Source organism: Pristis pectinata, chromosome 13 (genome assembly GCF_009764475.1).
Source record: "Pristis pectinata isolate sPriPec2 chromosome 13, sPriPec2.1.pri, whole genome shotgun sequence".
In the NCBI taxonomy this organism is placed as follows: domain Eukaryota; kingdom Metazoa; phylum Chordata; class Chondrichthyes; order Rhinopristiformes; family Pristidae; genus Pristis; species Pristis pectinata.
The window spans coordinates 47,842,872-47,861,242 of NC_067417.1; the positions used below are offsets into that span (position 1 = coordinate 47,842,872).

The 18,371-nt window shown below is 46.3% G+C and overlaps 1 protein-coding gene across 1 annotated transcript in view; it reads left to right on the forward strand.

Moving 5' to 3' along the window:
• vac14 (vac14 homolog (S. cerevisiae)) overlaps positions 1-18,371 on the forward strand; it is a 300,909-nt gene that overhangs the window by 241,534 nt on the left and 41,004 nt on the right. Inside the window, exons 18-19 of the mRNA XM_052028507.1 lie at positions 12,670-12,749; positions 15,428-15,578. Of these exons, the coding sequence (XP_051884467.1) occupies positions 12,670-12,749; positions 15,428-15,578 (231 nt within the window). The remainder of the gene's footprint in view (positions 1-12,669; positions 12,750-15,427; positions 15,579-18,371) is intronic.

An 18,371-nucleotide genomic window follows, 5' to 3' on the forward strand; every position in this document is an offset into this window, starting at 1 on the left:
TAGATACATGGACGGGAGAGGTCTGGAGGGTTATGGACTGGGTGCAGGTAAATGGGACTAGTGGAATACCATTTCGGCACAGACTAGAAGGGCCGAATGGCCTGTTTTCTGTGCTGTAGTGTTCTATGGAATGAAGGAAATTATTTCTGCTGATTGGGGAGACTAGGAAAAGAGGTTATGGTCGAAAAATTAGAGTCAAACAATTTGGAAAAGAAGTCAAAAGCACTTCTACACAGGGTGATATAAATTTGGAATGCTCTTCTGCTAACAAGCACTAGATGCCAGCTTGATTGGTTTTAAACCTGAGATTAATAGTTCCATGATACCCAGATGTATTCAGGAATATAGAGCTGTACAACACAGAAACAAGCCCTTTGGCCGACCAGGCCCATGTTAAATATCAAGCATCTATTTACTCCAATCCTGCATAAATCCCATTTTATTCTAACACAGAAATCCATATGGCAGGCACGGTAGTGTAGCGGTTAGCATAACGCTTTACAGCGCCAGCGACCCCGGTTCTATTCCAGCCACTGTCTGTAAGGAGTTTGTATGTTCTCCCCGTGTCTGCGTGGGTTTCCTCCGGGTGCTCCGGTTTCCTCCCACATTGCAAAGACGTACAGGTTAGGAAGTTGTGGGCGTGCTCTGTTGGCGCCGGAAGCGTGGCAACACTTGAGGGCTGCCCCCAGAACACTCTACGCAAAAGATGCATTTCACGGTGTGTTTCGATGTACACGTGACTAATAAAGAAATCTTATCTGATCTTATAACCCAAGATAACATTATTGAGATGAAGATACCCGAAACATCAACTGTCCATTTCCCTCCACAGCTGAGTTCCCCCAGCAGCTCATTTTTTGATAAAGTTATTGAGCGTGGATTAACCAAAGACAGCTGAGTGCACTTGTTTAGGCATGATGGGCTTGACATATTTAGTATTGTTTACAGCAGTAATCAACTTGATAGTGGACCGCTTCTGAAAATAGATTCTCAGAAAACAGGTGATAAGATATCTTATGATATGAAAAGTTGTCATATTGGGCAAAGACTAGTCGTGAGCTGCCCCAGAGTCCTATTTTTGTTTCTGCAAATGAGTGTGCATCGGTAGCACTGACTCAAAACTGGATGAGAAGTGGAAATTGGAAGTATGGCAATGAAGGGCTTCAGAAAAATACAAACTAGTGGAATGGCCAAACGAATGGTAGGTTCATGGGGTAATGTGTGCCCACACATTTTTGGAAAATAGAGGGGAACATGAGAGCAGTGTCTTGGTAGAATGATACTGCAGAATAAGCTGAAAAACTAATCTGAAATTTTAAAAGTATAGCTTCCAGAAAGTATGGTGCAGGTAAGTAAAGCTGCAAAAAGGCCAGTGGTATGTCAGGGAACATAGAACAAAAATAACAAGGTACCAGCTACTTAGACGCAGCATTGACTAAGCAATAGGATGCTCTTTGTAAGTTGAATGTGTCATTTGGAAATGACGTTAAATACTTGGGATAGATCCCATTGCTGTCAGGTTTGTGAAACTAATTGAGGAAAGAATTAATCTACTGGGACTGTGGTCAGCAGAACAGAGAAAGTTGAGGATAAATTGACTGCAGCCTCTTAATAATCTGCTGAAGACATTTTATATTTATTCATGGGGTACGTGTATCAAGTTTAATTTTGACGTCAATTAGGATACTTAAGGCAGTTACAAGTCAATGATGATGGAGGGCAATTAAAGTTGTGAGCTGGCCAGACCTGGTGAGGATTGTGCCTCCAAGTGTTTAAAGTAACCATTGAAAACTTACTCATCTGACCACATAATACCCACAAGTGATTTTAAAGCTAATTGATAAACAACATGCCGTTGATAGTCGACGAGTAGCCTCTTGAGTGACATATTAAGAGCCCTCAAAATCTCTTGACGGGATGGGTTGCAGCTGTGTTTCAGATGTTGCCTTTGAATCAGAAGGTTGTAGCTTTAACCTGTGCCCTAGAGTCTTCAGTAGATAAACCACACAGGCATGTCTCAGGGGTACCGAGGGAGCGCTGCACCATTGCCCTGCTTCCTTACAGAAGTACGCTAACATCCATGCCAAAACTTCTGAATCATCTGATCTGTGTTTTGCTGATAGCAATTATCTATTCTGGGAAGAAAATCTATGCAAAGAATAGATTTCTATTTGTAGAGTTCCAGGTAGCTATTAATTCTGAAGTAATTGTCTGCGCAGTAATTGAATTGATATCTTAGAGTGTATTTTATCGCTGTTATAAATTATGCAATTTTGCTACCGTAATGGATCTACAAATAGGTTCGCCATCATTATCTTCATATCATCTCTTCATTTCTTTTCCCTCCTTTCTTCAGACGATGCAGCCTGTCGCTAGGAGTAGTTCCACAAGCCTGTGCTAAACTCCAGAGTGGCCATTGTTCACTGCCTAACCCTCTGATGCTTTTCTGTTTTATTCATTTCTCAAGATGTGGCCTTCGCTGGTGAAGACCATCATTTAATGCCCTCTCTAAAAGCCATTGAACTAAATGGCTAGCTCGGCCTTTGTGACAGCGATTTAGAATTGCCCATGTTGGAGGCATATATAGCCTAGACAAGCGATGGACAGTGGATTTCCTTCACTTTAGGGCAGCAGTGAACAATGAGGGTTTCTGCAAATCTTCAGAGTCCGTTTTTATTGACCTGGGTTTATTTAATTAACTGAATTAAAATTCTCTGGGTTAATAGCGCAGTAAGAGTCAGTAATTCAGAAACCCTACCACCACATTGCCGTGCATCTATGAAGATTCCTCACTGCCAATCCCCAGATGCTTTCCCACTGAAGTAGTTGCAGTTACAATGTGCGACAGTACCTTGGAGGAATTACTGAGGATTAGGGTTTTCACATTTGTGCAGAGGGAACTTGTGAATGTTGACAAGGGCAAGAGTTCTGGGTCAGTGGGATTTTGTACAGGGCACATTACAGGCACCAGGGTTCTGGATCAGTGGCATTTAGCACAGGGCAGGTGACGGGGGCAAGAGTTCTGGGTGAATCACAATAAGAATTGGTGAAATTGGAGAGGATTAAGAAATGTCTGATCTTGAGGCGAGGAGCCGAGAAGCAGAGTGGGGGTTTATAAATCATGTTTGCAGCTCAGAGGGTAGACTTGAGCCATCAAGTCGAGTTTCAGCGTGAAGCGAGTTAGGTGGCTGAGATCTTGCCACAGTTGCACAGTGGAAAGTTTTCTTGCCAACTGCATTTGAACAGCAGAAAACCTTTGAGAGATCTGTCGAAATGCATTGCTGTGGGACAGTTGCTTTGTCAATGAGATTAAAGGTCCCTGAACTACAAGTTAAGATTGTGGAATCGCAGGATCAGAATAAAGTAATAAAAGGATTTTTATAATGAGATTCCAACTTAATTTCCCAACTAACCACCTTAAGCTCTTTGCTAATGCTGCTGATGTATATATATATATATATATATATATATATATATATATATATATATATATATATATATATATATATATATATATATATATTTCTTTGACAGGTACAATAGTATCATTTAAAAACATAGAACATTACAGCACAGTACAGGCCCTTCAGCCCACAATGTTGTGCTGATATTTTATCCTGCTCTAAGATCTATCTAACCCTTCCCTCCCACAGAGCCCTCCATTTCTCTATCATTCATGTGTCTATCTAAGAGCCTCTTAAATGTCCCTAATGTATCTGCCCCCACAACCTCTGCTGGCAGTGCGTTCCACGCACCCACCACTCTCTGTGTAAAAGAACTTACCCCTGACATCCCCCTTATACCTTCCTCCAATCACCTTAAAATTATGTTCCCTCATGTTAGCCATTGTCGCCCTGGGAAAATGTCTCTGACTGTCCATTTGATCTATGCCTTGGATAGATACATGGAGGGACAGGACTTGGAGGGATATGGGCTGAATGCAGGAAATTGGGACTAGCTGCGTGGACACCATGGTCAGCATGGACTGGTTGGGCCAAAGGGCCTGTATCCCTGTTGTAGTGCTCTGTGACTCTGATAAAATTTTACTTGAATCTCCAGTCACATTTATTTGAACTCTAGAAAAAAAAACACCACCTGCAAGCTCAGGGTTACTGTTATTGGGGATCAGGGTATCAGCATGTATAGTTCACTTCAGATTTCTCAAACGGGAAGAGTAATCCTTAAAATGCAGTTCACAGGAAGTGAGCAACAGCCAGAAGGGAGGAGTAATATTTGAGTGAACAGGTTGAATCATTTCCTCCAACGGGTGAGTACAGAACAAGGGGCAGAAACTTAACATTGGAGCCAAGGTGCTCAAGGATGAGTTAAAGCTTTTTGCTTAAAAGATTGTAAAAATCTGGAATGCACTCAAAGTTGGTGTCAGACATCAACTGGAAATGTCAGTGCTGAGATAGAGAGAGTTTTGTTAGCCAGGGCATTTGGAGTTGCAGAACCATTGTGGGAATAAGAAATTTGCACTCAGATCAGTAACAATCTAGCTGAATAATGGAACGGAGGCTTAGGGCTGAGGTGCCTCCTCTTGTTCTTGTGTCCCCAGAGCACCAAAGTGAATGGTCTCTAATTATACATTTGTCCATTCATGAACTAGCTGACAGTTATGTATTCACATTACTGCTGGCCCTCTTGTTTTCAACAAAAAGATGGTTTCAGTAAAAGCAGAAGTTCAAGGTACGTGCCTGGAAATAGCTTCACTCTGCTTTTTTGATCTTAAGACACTCCCTGACATTGGTATTGGTTTATTATTGTCATTTGTACCGAGGTACAGTGAAAAGCTTGTCTTGCATACCGATCGTACAGGTCAATTCATTACACATTGTTTATACATTGAGTTAGTACAGAGTGCATTGATGTAGTACAGGTAAAAACAGTTTAACAGTACAGAGAAAGTGCAGTGCAATAAGGTGCAAGGTCACAACAAGGTAGATTGTGAGGTCAAGAGTCCATCTCATCGTATAAGGGAACCATTCAATAGTCTTATCACAGTGGGGTAGAAGCATTGCATCTGAAAGTCACGTAAAGACCAAGAAGTTGAGGTAGAAGAAGGCTCCATGGCTGGCCTTCCCACTGTCAGCCCCATGACTGCCAGCTTCAGCTATTTCTCGAGGTGTTGCATGTTCTCACCATTCTCAGCATGTAACCTAGCAGGTGCGATCTTTGTCAACACCTCTCGAAGTGGCATATCGCAATACAACCACCTCTTCCAGCTGCAGGGGAGTGTTGCTACTCAATGATGCAATGATGGGAGGGGAGTGAAAGGGGGCTGCCAGGGTATCACAGGCATCTGGACTGCTAATGTTCTTTCTGAAAGGGAGACATGAAGAACCTTTGGGCTACAGCCAGGTGCTCCTGGCAGGAGGTTGCCAGGGAGATCTCTGTAGGAAATGAACGCCTACATCCTGGGAAGCTTGCAGAGGAAAAGAGAATGAAGTTACCTCTTTGAGTATGCAGCAAACTGTGAAATAGGGCAGAGTTCACCAGCAGTAGCCTGGAATGATCCTGTGGGTAGGAAGCTGAGAGTAACAGTGGTCTCCACGGGCAAAGCAGTCAAGGTACGCGTGAGGCTGTGTTTGAGGTTGTAGGTCAGAGATCGCAGTACAGACAGAGATAATGGTTTGAGTGTTGGCCCTTTAAGTAGCATGGTCCAGGGGAATGAAGTTGGTAAAACTTGATTTTGTGGGTAAGTGTCATTTTCAGACCAGTGAGGGTGAAAATCTCACTGCTGATGAATTCCGCATGTTACAGGGCTGTTGATGTCTTTTTCTGGGAGTTTTCTCACTGGAAGATAAATTTCCATTCATCAATGAAGTTGTGAATTGCCCAACACACAGTAAGGTGGGGACATCAGATGAAGGCTGAGGTTGTTCACTAGCGATGTTGGCTCCTGCCTTCTCTTTTGTGCCCAAGCTGGGTTCCACCATTATTGGAGCTGACAGTGTCTGTGGTGCCTTCTGCTTCTGTAAGCTGTTTAATTATCCACTGCCATTCATTGCTGGGTACAGAAAGACTGCTCTGATCTGTCTGTGTTTAAATCACTCCACCCTCTTCTATTGTCATTTCCACTGTTTAACATGAATGTAGACACTAGGGAGCATATCATTTTTAGGTAGCCCTGATGCCCCTCCAATATAACCTTCTGCATTCATCAAGCCCGGGTTTAACCCGGTTTTATGCTCTGGCTAGTGGAGTTGGAGTTCAGTTCTGCCGCTCTGATGGTCCACAGAGACTCATGAATGCATAGCTTTGAGCTACTGGACACGTTCTGCACGAATCCCATCTAGCATGCTGTTAGTGCTGCTCGACACAGAGCACAGTGTTCTCTGTCTGAAGATTGGGTTCTGCTGTTGTCGTTTCTACCATTATCTGTGATGGATGGATTGGTGAGGAGGAGGTCAAAAGCTTTTCCCCTTGTTTAGCTTCTCATGCCACCCAGCTCCAGCCCAGTCAAGTGGTTAGGTCCTTTGATACTTAGCCACATTTTTCAGTTGCTGTTGTCACCAAGTCGCTCCTTGTGACGTGCATTGAAACATTCTTCCAAGTTACGTTCAACATGGAGGCATACTGATTCATCAGCGGTGACTTGGCCAGGTTTGATCTGATGCCATGATGCTTTGTGAGGTTGGGAGGCAATACTGAGGACTCTCACAAACACACTCCTGGTCTTGGTTTATTATTGTCACTTGTACCGAGGTACAGTGAAAAACTTGTCTTGCATACTATTTGTACAGTTCGTACATGCTCTGAGCTTGGCAGTACAATTGTATACAGTCGGTCTGTCCTGCGAGAGACATTGTGGTGTACAAGTCTTTAATGTCAGTTGAAGGGTTTGATCCTGTTCCTTGTTGGTGGGACAGCTCTCTCAATTTAGGCACAAATTTGTAGATATTCCCAAGGAGGACTTCATTGACAAAGTTTTTTAAAAAAAACTGCAGTTTCTGGAAATCTGAAACAAAAGCAGAAATTGCTAAACAGTATTTCCAACAGTCACTGGTTTTATTCTTGCAGAGCCATCTGGGCTGGTTTCTGTGTGTTGCTGAGGTCACTTCAAGAGGCCAGCCGTAACATTTAGACCAGATAAGGCAGGTTGATTTCCCTCTGTAAGGGTCATCAGTAACCTAGATGGGCTTTTTCAACAACGTAGTCGTTTCCTGATCACCTTTACGAGGTATTATTTAATGAACTGAATTTAAAGTCTCCAGCTGCCATAGTGGGATTTGAAGTCTTGTCTTTTGCTCATGAATGCAGGCCTTTGAATCACCACGCCAGTTAGATAATCACAAGGCTGTCATTCCCTTAAATCATGGGATGGAGCGTTTCAGTTACGAGGAGAGACTGGAGAGGCTGGGTCTGTTCTCCCTGGAGCGGAGAAGGCTGAGAGAGTTCATGACTGCGGTATTTCATATGATAGGGTGGACTGCAGAAATCTTTTCCTCATTTCAGGGGTAGATAAAACTAGAGGACACAGATTTAGGGGAAGAGGTAAGAGGTTCAGAGGGGATCTGAGGGGGGACCTTTCTCACCCAGAGGGTGGTGAGTACCTGGAACACATTGCCTGAGGGAGTGGTGGAAGCAGAGTCACTGACAGCAGTTAAAAAGTGTCTGGACGAGCACTTGAATCGCCTGGGTATAGAGGGCTTCAAGCCAAGTGTTGGAAGATGGGATTAATACCGATAAATTCCCACGGGTTGACGTGGATCTGGTGGGCCAAGTGGCCTTTTTCCATGCTTTATGACTATTAGTAGTGAAGTTTGCCTTTAAATCAGAGCGCTAATTGTGGATAATGGGTCCACACCCAGCTGGAGTTCTGTTCTGGTTCCCTCCACCACCTGTACCTAGAGCAGTGCCAACCAGGTGCCTTCATTAATTCAATCTGGGTTCAGAGGTTAATCCACCCTGCTGTCCCAACTCTCTTGGATCCCAGTAGTTTTTAGAAATGAATTATACTTATTCTGCCCAGTGTCATGCTGCAAATTGTGGATGATGTTTGGAGCGATGTTTTATAGAACTAAATCAATAGATTTTCTGGAGAAGGGGGAATACTGGAGTCTGTTTGACTACGACGCAGTTTGTTGATATTTCTAAACTGAGCATTCTTGCTCTAGGTGCTTTGGTTTGACGAATGTCCTCTGCCTCAAAATTAAATATCTGATTCACACATTAGCTTGATGTAAAAGTACAATGGAATATATGGAAGTAAAAGATCAGGCTCTGTCCGGGAGGCTCAGTTCTACACTCGACATCCCCCATGGTTTTGATTTTCCCTTCCTCAGGTTTTGACGAGTGTGTAATTTCAGCGTTACTGTTTTACTCTTCAATATACAGGCAATGTCAGGGTAATGAACGGGTTCCGTTCTTACAGACGTCCTCAAGTCAAATTTGTCTCTTTAAGTCAGAGGATACACAACAAAAAAATCACTCGATTATAGTAACCATACCTCCAGTATTAGAACATAGAACAGTACAGCACAATACAGGCCCTTCGGCCCACAATGTTGTGCCGACCTTTAAACCTCACATAAGACTATCTAAGCCCTTCGTCCCACATATCCCCCTATTTTAAATTCCTCCATATGCTTATCTAACAATCTCTTGAATTTGACCAATGTACCTGCCTCCACCACCGCCCCAGGCAGCGCATTCCATGCCCCAACTACTCTCTGGGTAAAAAACCTTCCTCTGATATCTCCCTTGAACTTCCCACCCATTACTTTAAAGCCATGCCATCTTGTATTGAGCATTGGTGCCCTGGGAAAGAGGCGCTGCCTGTCCACTCTATCTATTCCTCTCAATATTTTGTACACCTCTATCATGTCTCCCCTCATCCTCCTTCTCTCCAGTGAGTAAAGCCCTAGCTCCCTTAGTCTCTCCTCATAATGCATGCTTTCTAAATTGTAATGAAAAGCATCAAAAACACACAACTGATAAGAAAGAACAATTACTAAAAGTGGAGAGAGAGAGGAAACTAGTTCTGCCATTTGTAGGAATGAATGTTTATACATATGTCGGACTTTTGAATTTAATAATATCATGAGAGCTCGTTAGTATGTACGGGTGTTCATACGTTGGACGTTCATAACCCAGGGTCGACCTGCAGCACACAGGAGCTGTGTGCCAAACAGCTCTTGGCTGCTTTGAGGAGGAGGAAGAAGCAAAATCTGACAGTGAGCTGGGAGAGGAGGAGGACTGGACCAAGAGCAGAGCTGGCGAAATGGATGCTTTTCCCAGCGGTTGAATTCGAGTACTGGCCGGAACTGAGTCCTTGTTATCTCAGTCATGACACTTTTGTCTGTGGGTTCAAGTTCCACTCCAGAGACTCGAGCGCAAAGTCTTGGCAGTACTGAAGGAGTGTTGCAATGGCAGTTGTTCAGATCTTCAGATGAGGTATTGAGAGCTGTGGCCTCTTGTGCCTCACCTGGGTACAAGTGAACGATCAGCGAAGTGTAGGAGAATTCTTCCTGGACTCCTTGCCAAAGTTTATCCCTCAGTCTCAAAACTCATGGTCTACTGGGCGGCAGTGATCCCTGCCCTCCTATTGCAGACACCTCAAAGCACAGGAGAAGTACCACCAATGCTGTCTCTGCCAGATCCTCCAAATCCACTGGTAGATGTGAAATAACATCAGGGTCCTCTCGCAGGCCATCATCCCAGCACTGAGACCCTAATTACACTTCAATTGGCTCCAATGGGCATACCACGTACTTGACATGAGCTGATGCCAGACTCCCGAAATAGTGCCCAAGCTCCAGCGTGGGAAGGGAGCTACCTGGCAGACAGAGGAAAAAAATTCAAGGATGTGCTGGAAGCCTCCTTTGGGGGCCAGGGGCGGGGGGGTGGTGGTGAAGGGGTGGGGTTGAAATGCAATGTCCCTACTAAACTCCTGAGAATCCCTGGCCCCACAACTGCTCATAGTGGGGAAGGAGCTTTGCAGATGGTGTTGAGAACATCAAGTCCATGTATCCAGAAAAGCCCAGTGTAAATGGTGGAACAGGCTTCACCTCCTCACAAGCTACCCTCTCCTCCCACCCACCGTCCCTGCCCCATCTGTGGAAAAATCCCAGGGTCCCATATGGGCCTCATTAGTTACCACAGAAACTACATACCTGAAGTGGAAGCATTTCACCCAAGGTCCCAAGGGTTCGGCTAAGAAGAACTAGTAGTCGAAGGACAGGAGGAAGGAAAGGTAAAAAGAGAAACTTGGCAACTGGCGCAGTTTGGGGGAAAAAACAGCCCACGGGATTAATAATGAGATTTTAAAACTGTGAAGTGAGAGGGTTGCTCAGGATGTCGAACTACCAATGTAGGCTGCGCTTACTCTAATGCTCGCTGGGTTATAAAATGCTGGAACCTCGAGAGGACCTGGACATCTCTCGGCTTTAGTGACTTGGTTCCCTTTTATACAATTCTGCCTTTGGCACTTCAGTGGAGAGCAGTGTGGTTATTAGTAATGTGCAGCCAGTTGTGGCATTTGTGTGCACATCCAATGACTTGTCAGCGCATTCAGTGGAATGTATGAGAGAAGGACTAATATTAATTCCCGGAATATGCACAATTCTGAAACCTTTAATTGAAAATATTCGGGATTGTTTTGCTTTTGAAAGTTTAGAATGTAATAGATGCAGGGTGAAGTATTTTGCGGATCCCAAGATGTGTTTTGTCACACTGTGTGAATATTGCGAATATTGTTTTCCACTGAATTTGGTGCTTTCAATAACAAAGTGAAGTACCTGGATTAGGTTGACGTGAATTGGAGGCGCACACTAGCATTGTTGAGTGCTCAACCAGCAGCCTGTTCTCATCACGATCCCATGTCCTGATATTTGTGTTTCTCACCGAGGGAGATTAGAAGAGCGTAATCTGGCTCATTTTTATTCCATTGTCATCTGAGCCCATTGATCAAACTGAGACATTGCTGATGCTTCCTGATTTAACCCACTGCCTCGACAGCAACGACTCTTGTAATGATGAATGTGTACAGGTCCTTCAAATGCCCGTATATGTGAGAAAGCATTTGGAAGACCGGCAGGATGGATTTGCCGTCTGCTGCGGGGCTGCAGGCATCTTCTGCCGGGTAGGAACTCGGTTCGTGGCCACGGTTCCGACTTACGAACTGTTCAAGTTACGAACAGTTCACAGGGAGAGAACTCCACTATAATCTGGGGATGACATGCATCAGGTATGGTTAACCTTTGAGAACATCCAGAAGAAGTAAATAAGACTATGTTTGATGACTAGCACGGACTTGGTGGGCCAAAGGGCCTGTTTCCCTGCTGTATCTCTCCATGATTTTAAATACCAGTTACACTGCAACCGTTGCTAAGAGTCACCATTCTTGTCTCTGATGTTCATTGTTAAGTGCTCAGGATGTGGGTGATTCTTTCCTTGAGAAAGTGTTTGGTTGTGGGATTCATCACTGTTGGTAAAACTTGGAATGGCTTGCTTGCAGGGCATTGATTGTATCAACCCCTCTCCATGAACCAGAGGTATGAGCTGACAAAGTTAGTGGGAAGTTTCATTGAAGAGGCAAAGTGGCAATTGTGACACTAGGTTTGGAATTGGGACACTCCGCTCTGGATTGCTTGCCCAGTGAACATTGACACTGTACCATTACACCCAATTTAGGTTTCAATTCCCACTATAATTACGAACCCATGGGCTGACATTTCAGTGCTACTTCCTCCCATACTTTGACTACTAATTCTTCTCAGCCAAACCCTTGGGATCTTGGGTGAAATGCTTCCACTTCAGGTATCATGTTAAAAAGATGTCCCTCCACCCCACCCCCCTCCCCCACCCCTGCCCACCAGAAGACCCTGCATTGTTCATTTCATATTTTTCCTCAAATGACAGCAACAGAAACTGTCAGTTTCAGAAACTCCCTTCATTCAATCCTTTGTTAGATATGGAGTTTTGCTGTATTAAAATTTAGGCTGGCACTCCAGTACAGTGCTGGAAGAGGACTCCACTGTTGGAGATGCTGTATTTTGGATAAGATGTTCTGTAAGTGCAGGTTGAGTACTCTATCAAAAAGAGCGAGGGAGTTCCCCTCAGTGTCCTGAACAAAACTGTGGGTACAGTGGCACATGGTAGATAATTACTGGCCCAGTAACCCAGACACTTGGAAGAAGAGCTCAGAAACCCGAGTTCAAGTCCCACCATAGTGGCTGTGAGTTGTTCTTTGAGGTGGTACAGCTCATAGAGCTGCTGCCTCACTGCTCCGGTAACCTGAGTCCAGTCCTCATCTCCAGGCCTCTGTGTGTGTGGAGTCTGCATGTTTCCTCCGGGTTCTCCGGTTTCCTCCCACATCCCAGAGTGGGGGAATGGGACTGACTGGTGTGCTCTTGGAGCTGGCATTGACCAGGTGGACTTCAGAGCAGCCTCCTGGGTCATGAAAGATGAAGATAAATTGGCTGCTGTATCTTCTACTTTGCATCAACTTGGCTTAAAGAAATTTTCAGATTGCGAAGTACTTTCGCAAATCCTGAGAACAAGACAGGGGTCTATAAATCCAGGTTTTGCTTTATATGTGTCCATACAATATCAGGTGCACCCATATAAGTATAATTTAATGTTCAGTTTAATAAATCATTGCTGTTTTAACTTGCTGCTGTCATGTCCATATCCGGCTGGCGTTCACCTTGACTATTTCTACAGCGGGGATCTTGAGGTGACGATAGATTTCCTGACCGAAGTGGACAAGCTGGTGCAACTGATCGAGTGTCCAATCTTCACATGTGAGTAAATCCGGCAGCGCTCGATGCTTGCCCAAAGCCCTGCAAGAGTTCAGGACGCAGAAGTAATGTCACTTCAGGAAATGGGGCAGAAGTAATGAGCACGCAATGGCAGCTGCATAAGTCTGAGTGTGCACCAAATTTGGAAGGCAGCTTAAAAGCTCTTGACTCGCACGAAGCAGGGGTAACTTTCAGAGTGAAACATTCCTCATTGTTTCCTCTGAGAGCTTCTTCCTGAGGCCCCTCAGGGTCTGTTGGTACAAGCAGCCTGGAATTTGTTGACACGGTCAAGCAATGTGTTTGCCCTGGGATGCAAGAGCTATCGAAACAAATGTAAAATCAGCTGAAGATGGGTCTGCACTGGTAAATGTTCCCCTCCTGTATGCTGCACTTGCAGTCCCAACTTGAAGATGAAAAGACCCAGGGAGACCGTTCTCAGCTGTGAGGAGCCATTGGCTGCATCAGGAGAGGGGCAATCTGTCGGCAATGAAAATGTACCTGTCACTCCGATTACAATTCATGTCAAATAGGAATCTGACTTTCTTCCCCACTGAATAAAAGTGGCCACTGAAACCTCTTGCAATGAGAACGGGCTCCCTGGGGGAGTCGGAAGCTGTCCTGATTCATACCTTCAGGAAGATGTTGTGCTTGAATTATTCATTTGAATGAGCCCACGGCTGTAGCAGCGTGGGTGTTTCTCCCTCCCCACCCCTCCTCCCCCAACCCCTCCTCCCCCAAACGCCTCATCCCCCCACCCCTCCTCCTCCCCACCACCCTGCTTTCCCCCACCCCTCCTCTTCCCACTGGTCTCCTCCCCCTCCTCTCCTCCCCTCCTCCCCTCCCCTCCTCCCCTCCTCTCCTCCCCCTCCTCTTCCCCCTCCCTCTTCCCCCTCCCTCTTCCCCCTCCCTCTTCCCCCTCCTCTATCCCCCTCCCTCTTCCCCCCTCCCTCTTCCCCCCTCCTCTATCCCCCTCCTCTATCCCCCCTCCCTCCCCCCTCCTCTTCCCCCTCCCTCTTCCCCTCCTCCTTCCCCCTCCTCTATCCCCCTCCCTCTTCCCCCTCCTCTATCCCCCCTCCCTCTTCCCCCTCCCTCTTCCCCCTCCTCTTCCCCTGCTCTTCCTCCCTCCCTCTTCCCCCTCCTCTATCCCCCTCCTCTATCCCCCTCCCTCTTCCCCCTCCCTCTTCCCCCTCCTCTATCCCCCTCCCTCTTCCCCCTCCTCTATCCCCCTCCCTCTTCCCCCTCCTCTAACCCCCTCCTCTATCCCCCCTCCTCTTTCCCCCTCCCCTATCCCCCCTCCTCTATCCCCCCTCCTCTTCCCCCCTCCTCTTCCCCACTCTTCCCCCCACTTCTCTTCCCCCACTCCTCTTCCCCCCACTCCTCTTTGCCCCCCACCGCTCTGCCCCCACCCCCCACACCTCCTTTCCCCCACACCCCTGCTTGCCCTCCCCACCCCTCGTCTTCTCTGAAGGATGTTGCTGAACTGGTAGTCTCACGGTTACTGTTACTGAGACCAGTTTAATTTTAGAAATTCTGTATTCATCTGGCTCCTTGAAGTTGTATTCCGCAGCTGCCGTGAACTTCAGTCCCTGGATGAACAGTGAAGAACTCATTCTCCTAATCCAGTTATGTCACCTCCAGGCTACTGTTCCCATTTGTAACAGGGCTGGTAATATGGAGGACAGACTAATGATCTGGAGACCAGTTCATATTCTATCATGACAGCTGGGGAACTTAAATTCCATTAATTTAACAAATATTGGCATTAAAGAGCTTGTATCAATAACGGTGACTGTAAGGCCAGATTGTCATAAAGATCTAGTTCACATAATGGCCAGCAGTGAAGGAAATCTGCCACCTTCGCCCGGCTCAGACTACATACAGTTCCAGACCCGAGACAAGGTGATGAACTTCTCCCTGAAATGGTCTGGTTACCCACTTAGCTGAAGGGCAATTTGAGGATGGGCAGCAAGTGTTGCCCCTACCAACAGCCCCTGTCTGCTGTGAATGAATAAATAAATTTATAAACCGATTAAAGGGGAGAGGGGGGATATAGCCGCTGATGGATTTCTGTCCTGGTTCCCGATTGCTGCTGCTCCACTGACAGCAGTGCTTTGAATTAATTTTGCCTGTACCTGGACCTCCATGAACTCCTCCACCTCTTCATTCCTGCCTGCTGACCATCCTGAGACATAACGCTATTACAGCGCCAGCGACCCGGGTTCAATTCCCGCCGCCGTCTGTAATGAGTTTGTACGTTCTCCCCGTGTGTCTGCGTGGGTTTCCTCCGGGTGCTCCGGTTTCCTCCCACATTCCAAAGACGTACGGGTTAGGAAGTTGTGGGCGTGCTATGTTGGCGCCGGAAGCGTGGCGACACTTGCGGGCTGCCCCCCAGAACACTCTACGCAAAAGGTACATTTCGATGTACATGTGACTAATAAAGATATCTTGTCAGCCGTGCCTTTAGCAGCCAAGGACCCGGGCGTCAGAATTCCCTCTGTCTCTTTCGTCCTCTAAGCTGCTCCTTAAAGCCGAATTCATTGACCAATAATATAGACCTAATACTCCTCCATGTGGCTTGGAGTCAAATTGTCCCTGATTACCTGAAACAGTCTCCAATTGCAGAATGTCATGCCCAGGTACAAACCACCATTGTTCATTCAATCTCCTATCCTCCCTCCCAGATCTGCGGCTGCAGCTCCTCGATGTTGAGAACAATCCCTACCTGATCAAGGCCCTGTACGGACTTCTCATGCTCCTGCCTCAGAGCAAGGCCTTCCAGCTCCTCTCCCAACGTCTGCAGTGTGTGCCCAACCCCGAGCTGATGCGAACCACGTGAGTAACCAGCAGCGTTTCCCCCTCGGGAAGGGAGGGACACAGCTGGGATTGGTGGGGCGGGTCTCAGTGTGCACATCACCCTTCCCCGTGGACAACCAGCTCACTCTGGGAATACGTGCAGGGAGGAAGTCCATGTCTTCCAGTTGTCCGTCACCCGTGTTTAATTCACTCTCCTTTTCCCTCCCCAGGTTCCCCCCACATCACGGGCCACTTGACCAGCTAGAGATGCCAGACAGGGGCTCTAGGCCCCTCTTAATGCTGTTGTTAAATTGGGTTCTCCGCTGTGCAAGAAGTGTTGGGTGACTTTTTATTTAAACTCCACCCCGCCCTGGTTTTGCCTTCCCAGCAAATCCATCCCTCACCCCGTGAAGGAAGACTTGCCCCTTCTGCTCTGTGTGTCTCACTGCCGCTAAGAGGGCCGATATTTGCAACTCTTCTGTACCACGCGGTCCATTCCTTCCTCCCACAACCCAGTGCCTTTTCACTCTCTTGCACGTTACAGTCAATCCCACTTGATTGTGGAGACCAACATTAAATCTCAAACTCCATCCTTTACACCGACTCACAATGATGCCTCCATTATATAAAGGAACAAGCTTGATTGAAAAGCACCAAAGCCAATTTATTGAACAGAAGCTAGACTGATGTATCGCAGAGTTAATTGTTACTAATGGCTCAACAGGGGATTGGATAAATTCAGAGATCTGTGAAAGTGGGCTTGACTGTACTGTTATTGAATTAAAATTGAACCACGTGCATGCAGGGCAAGGTTTGAGTCACTACTGGGTCTCTGATCTGCATGCTTCGTGCATGCTTAATATGATATACTGTGGGGTGGTGGGGGGTGAAATATTAAACATAAGTATGGATGAAGCTGCTATGCACAGGAGTTCAACCAACTATATTGAGTATAGAAGTTGGGATGTTATGTAGCAGTTGTACAAGATGGTGGTGAGGCCACATTTGGAATGTTTTGTTCAGTTTTGGTCACCCTGCTACAGGAAAGATACCATTAAGCTGGAAAAAGAGTGCAGAGGGAGATCTATGAGGATGTTGCCAGGACTCGAGGGACTGGGTTATGGAGGGAGGTTGAGCAGGTTGGGACTTTATTTATTGGACTGTAGGAGAATGAGGGGTGATCTTATGGAGGTGTATAAAATCATGAGAGGCATCGATAGGGTGAATGCGCACAGTCTTTTTCCCAGGGTTGGGGAATCAAAAATTAAAGGGCATAGGTTTAAGGGGAGAGGGGAGAGATTTAATAGGAACCTGAGGGGCAACCTTTTCACCCAGAGAGTGGTCAGTATGTGGAATGGGCCAGAGGAAGTGGTTGAGGCAGATACGTTAGCAACATTTAAAAGGTACTTGGACAGGTACATGGATAGGAAAGGTTTGGAGGGAAATGGGATGAGCTTAGAATGGACTCTTGATCGGCATGGACCAGCCAGGCCAAAGGGCCTGTTTCCATGCTGTATGACTCCTCCCTGTGAAAGAAGACTTGCCCTTTTTGCTCTGTGTTTCACTGCCACTAAGAAGGCCTGGGAAAAAAAAACTATATGCTGATGGGTATAAGTGCGAGCTTTGTTAGGTTTTGGTGGTAGGCCTCTTCCTCATGCGTCGTCTCTGCTGCTTATTCCTTGACTCAGTGTGAGGCTGAGAGCTCCCAGTCCACTGTGAAGCAAAGTGGGGAACTGAGCAGCAGGATTGGTTTGCTGTGTCAGGGCAGTGTGTCCTTGGAACAGTGGTGATGACTTGGAACCAGATCTGAATGTTACTCAGTGACCGTATTTCTCCTAACTGTTGTAGAAATAATTTTTCAAAAGAGAGCTTTACTTAGATGTTAGCTATCCCAATTCCAAAGGAAACATTGGATAAATTCACTGTCTTTAAAGTACCTTTCATCTCTTTCGAATATCCCAACCAATACAATGCAGTCACGGCTGTCGAGAATTGTGGCAGCCATTTTGCAGTGTTTCGGGATTAACATTGCTGAGGACAACAGGAGTTCCCTGCTCTTTGACTGGTGCCAAGGGGACCCTTTGTGTCCATCTGCAATAGCAGGCAGAACCTCTGATTATACTCTCATCCAAAGGATAGTGCAGTGTTTCCTTAAAGGTGGCTTTGAATATTGAAAGGAGTATGCAGGGAAGGCCAAGATGCATAAAAATGAATGGAAACATGGATAATCTGTACTCATTAGGTAGTGTCCTAGAATCAAATTGTTAAGAAACAAGGAAGACAAGCTGAATGCACTTACCCTACCAGGAGGGTGAAACCATAAGAGTGAAGTTTTGCTGTACTATACAGCAACAACGATCACCAACACCCACTCGCGACAATCTGCTGGAGGAACTCAGCAGCTCGAACATTATTGATGGAGGGAAAGAATTTGTCGACATTTGGGGTCAGGACCCGGCATCAGGACTTTGAATGGAGGGGGAAGATGGATGTTACAAAGAGGAGAGGGAGAGGGTTGATGGGCCGGTAGGTGATAGGTGGAAGCAGACAACAAAATAAGGGCCAATGAAGCCATTTCCTTGTCTGCCTCCACCTATCGCACACCTGCCTCTGTCTCCCAACTCCACTCCTCCCCTTCCTCTTCCTGGCTCCATCTCCGGTCATCCCTCACCCTTCCTCTGTCCACCCATCACCTACCGGCCCCCATCTCACCCCTCCCACTCACCTCTTTATACTGGCAATCTCCCCTCTCCACTCTCAGTCCTGATGCAGAGTCTCGACCCGAAACATCGACAACTCCTTCCCCACCCACAGATGCTGCCTGACCCGCTG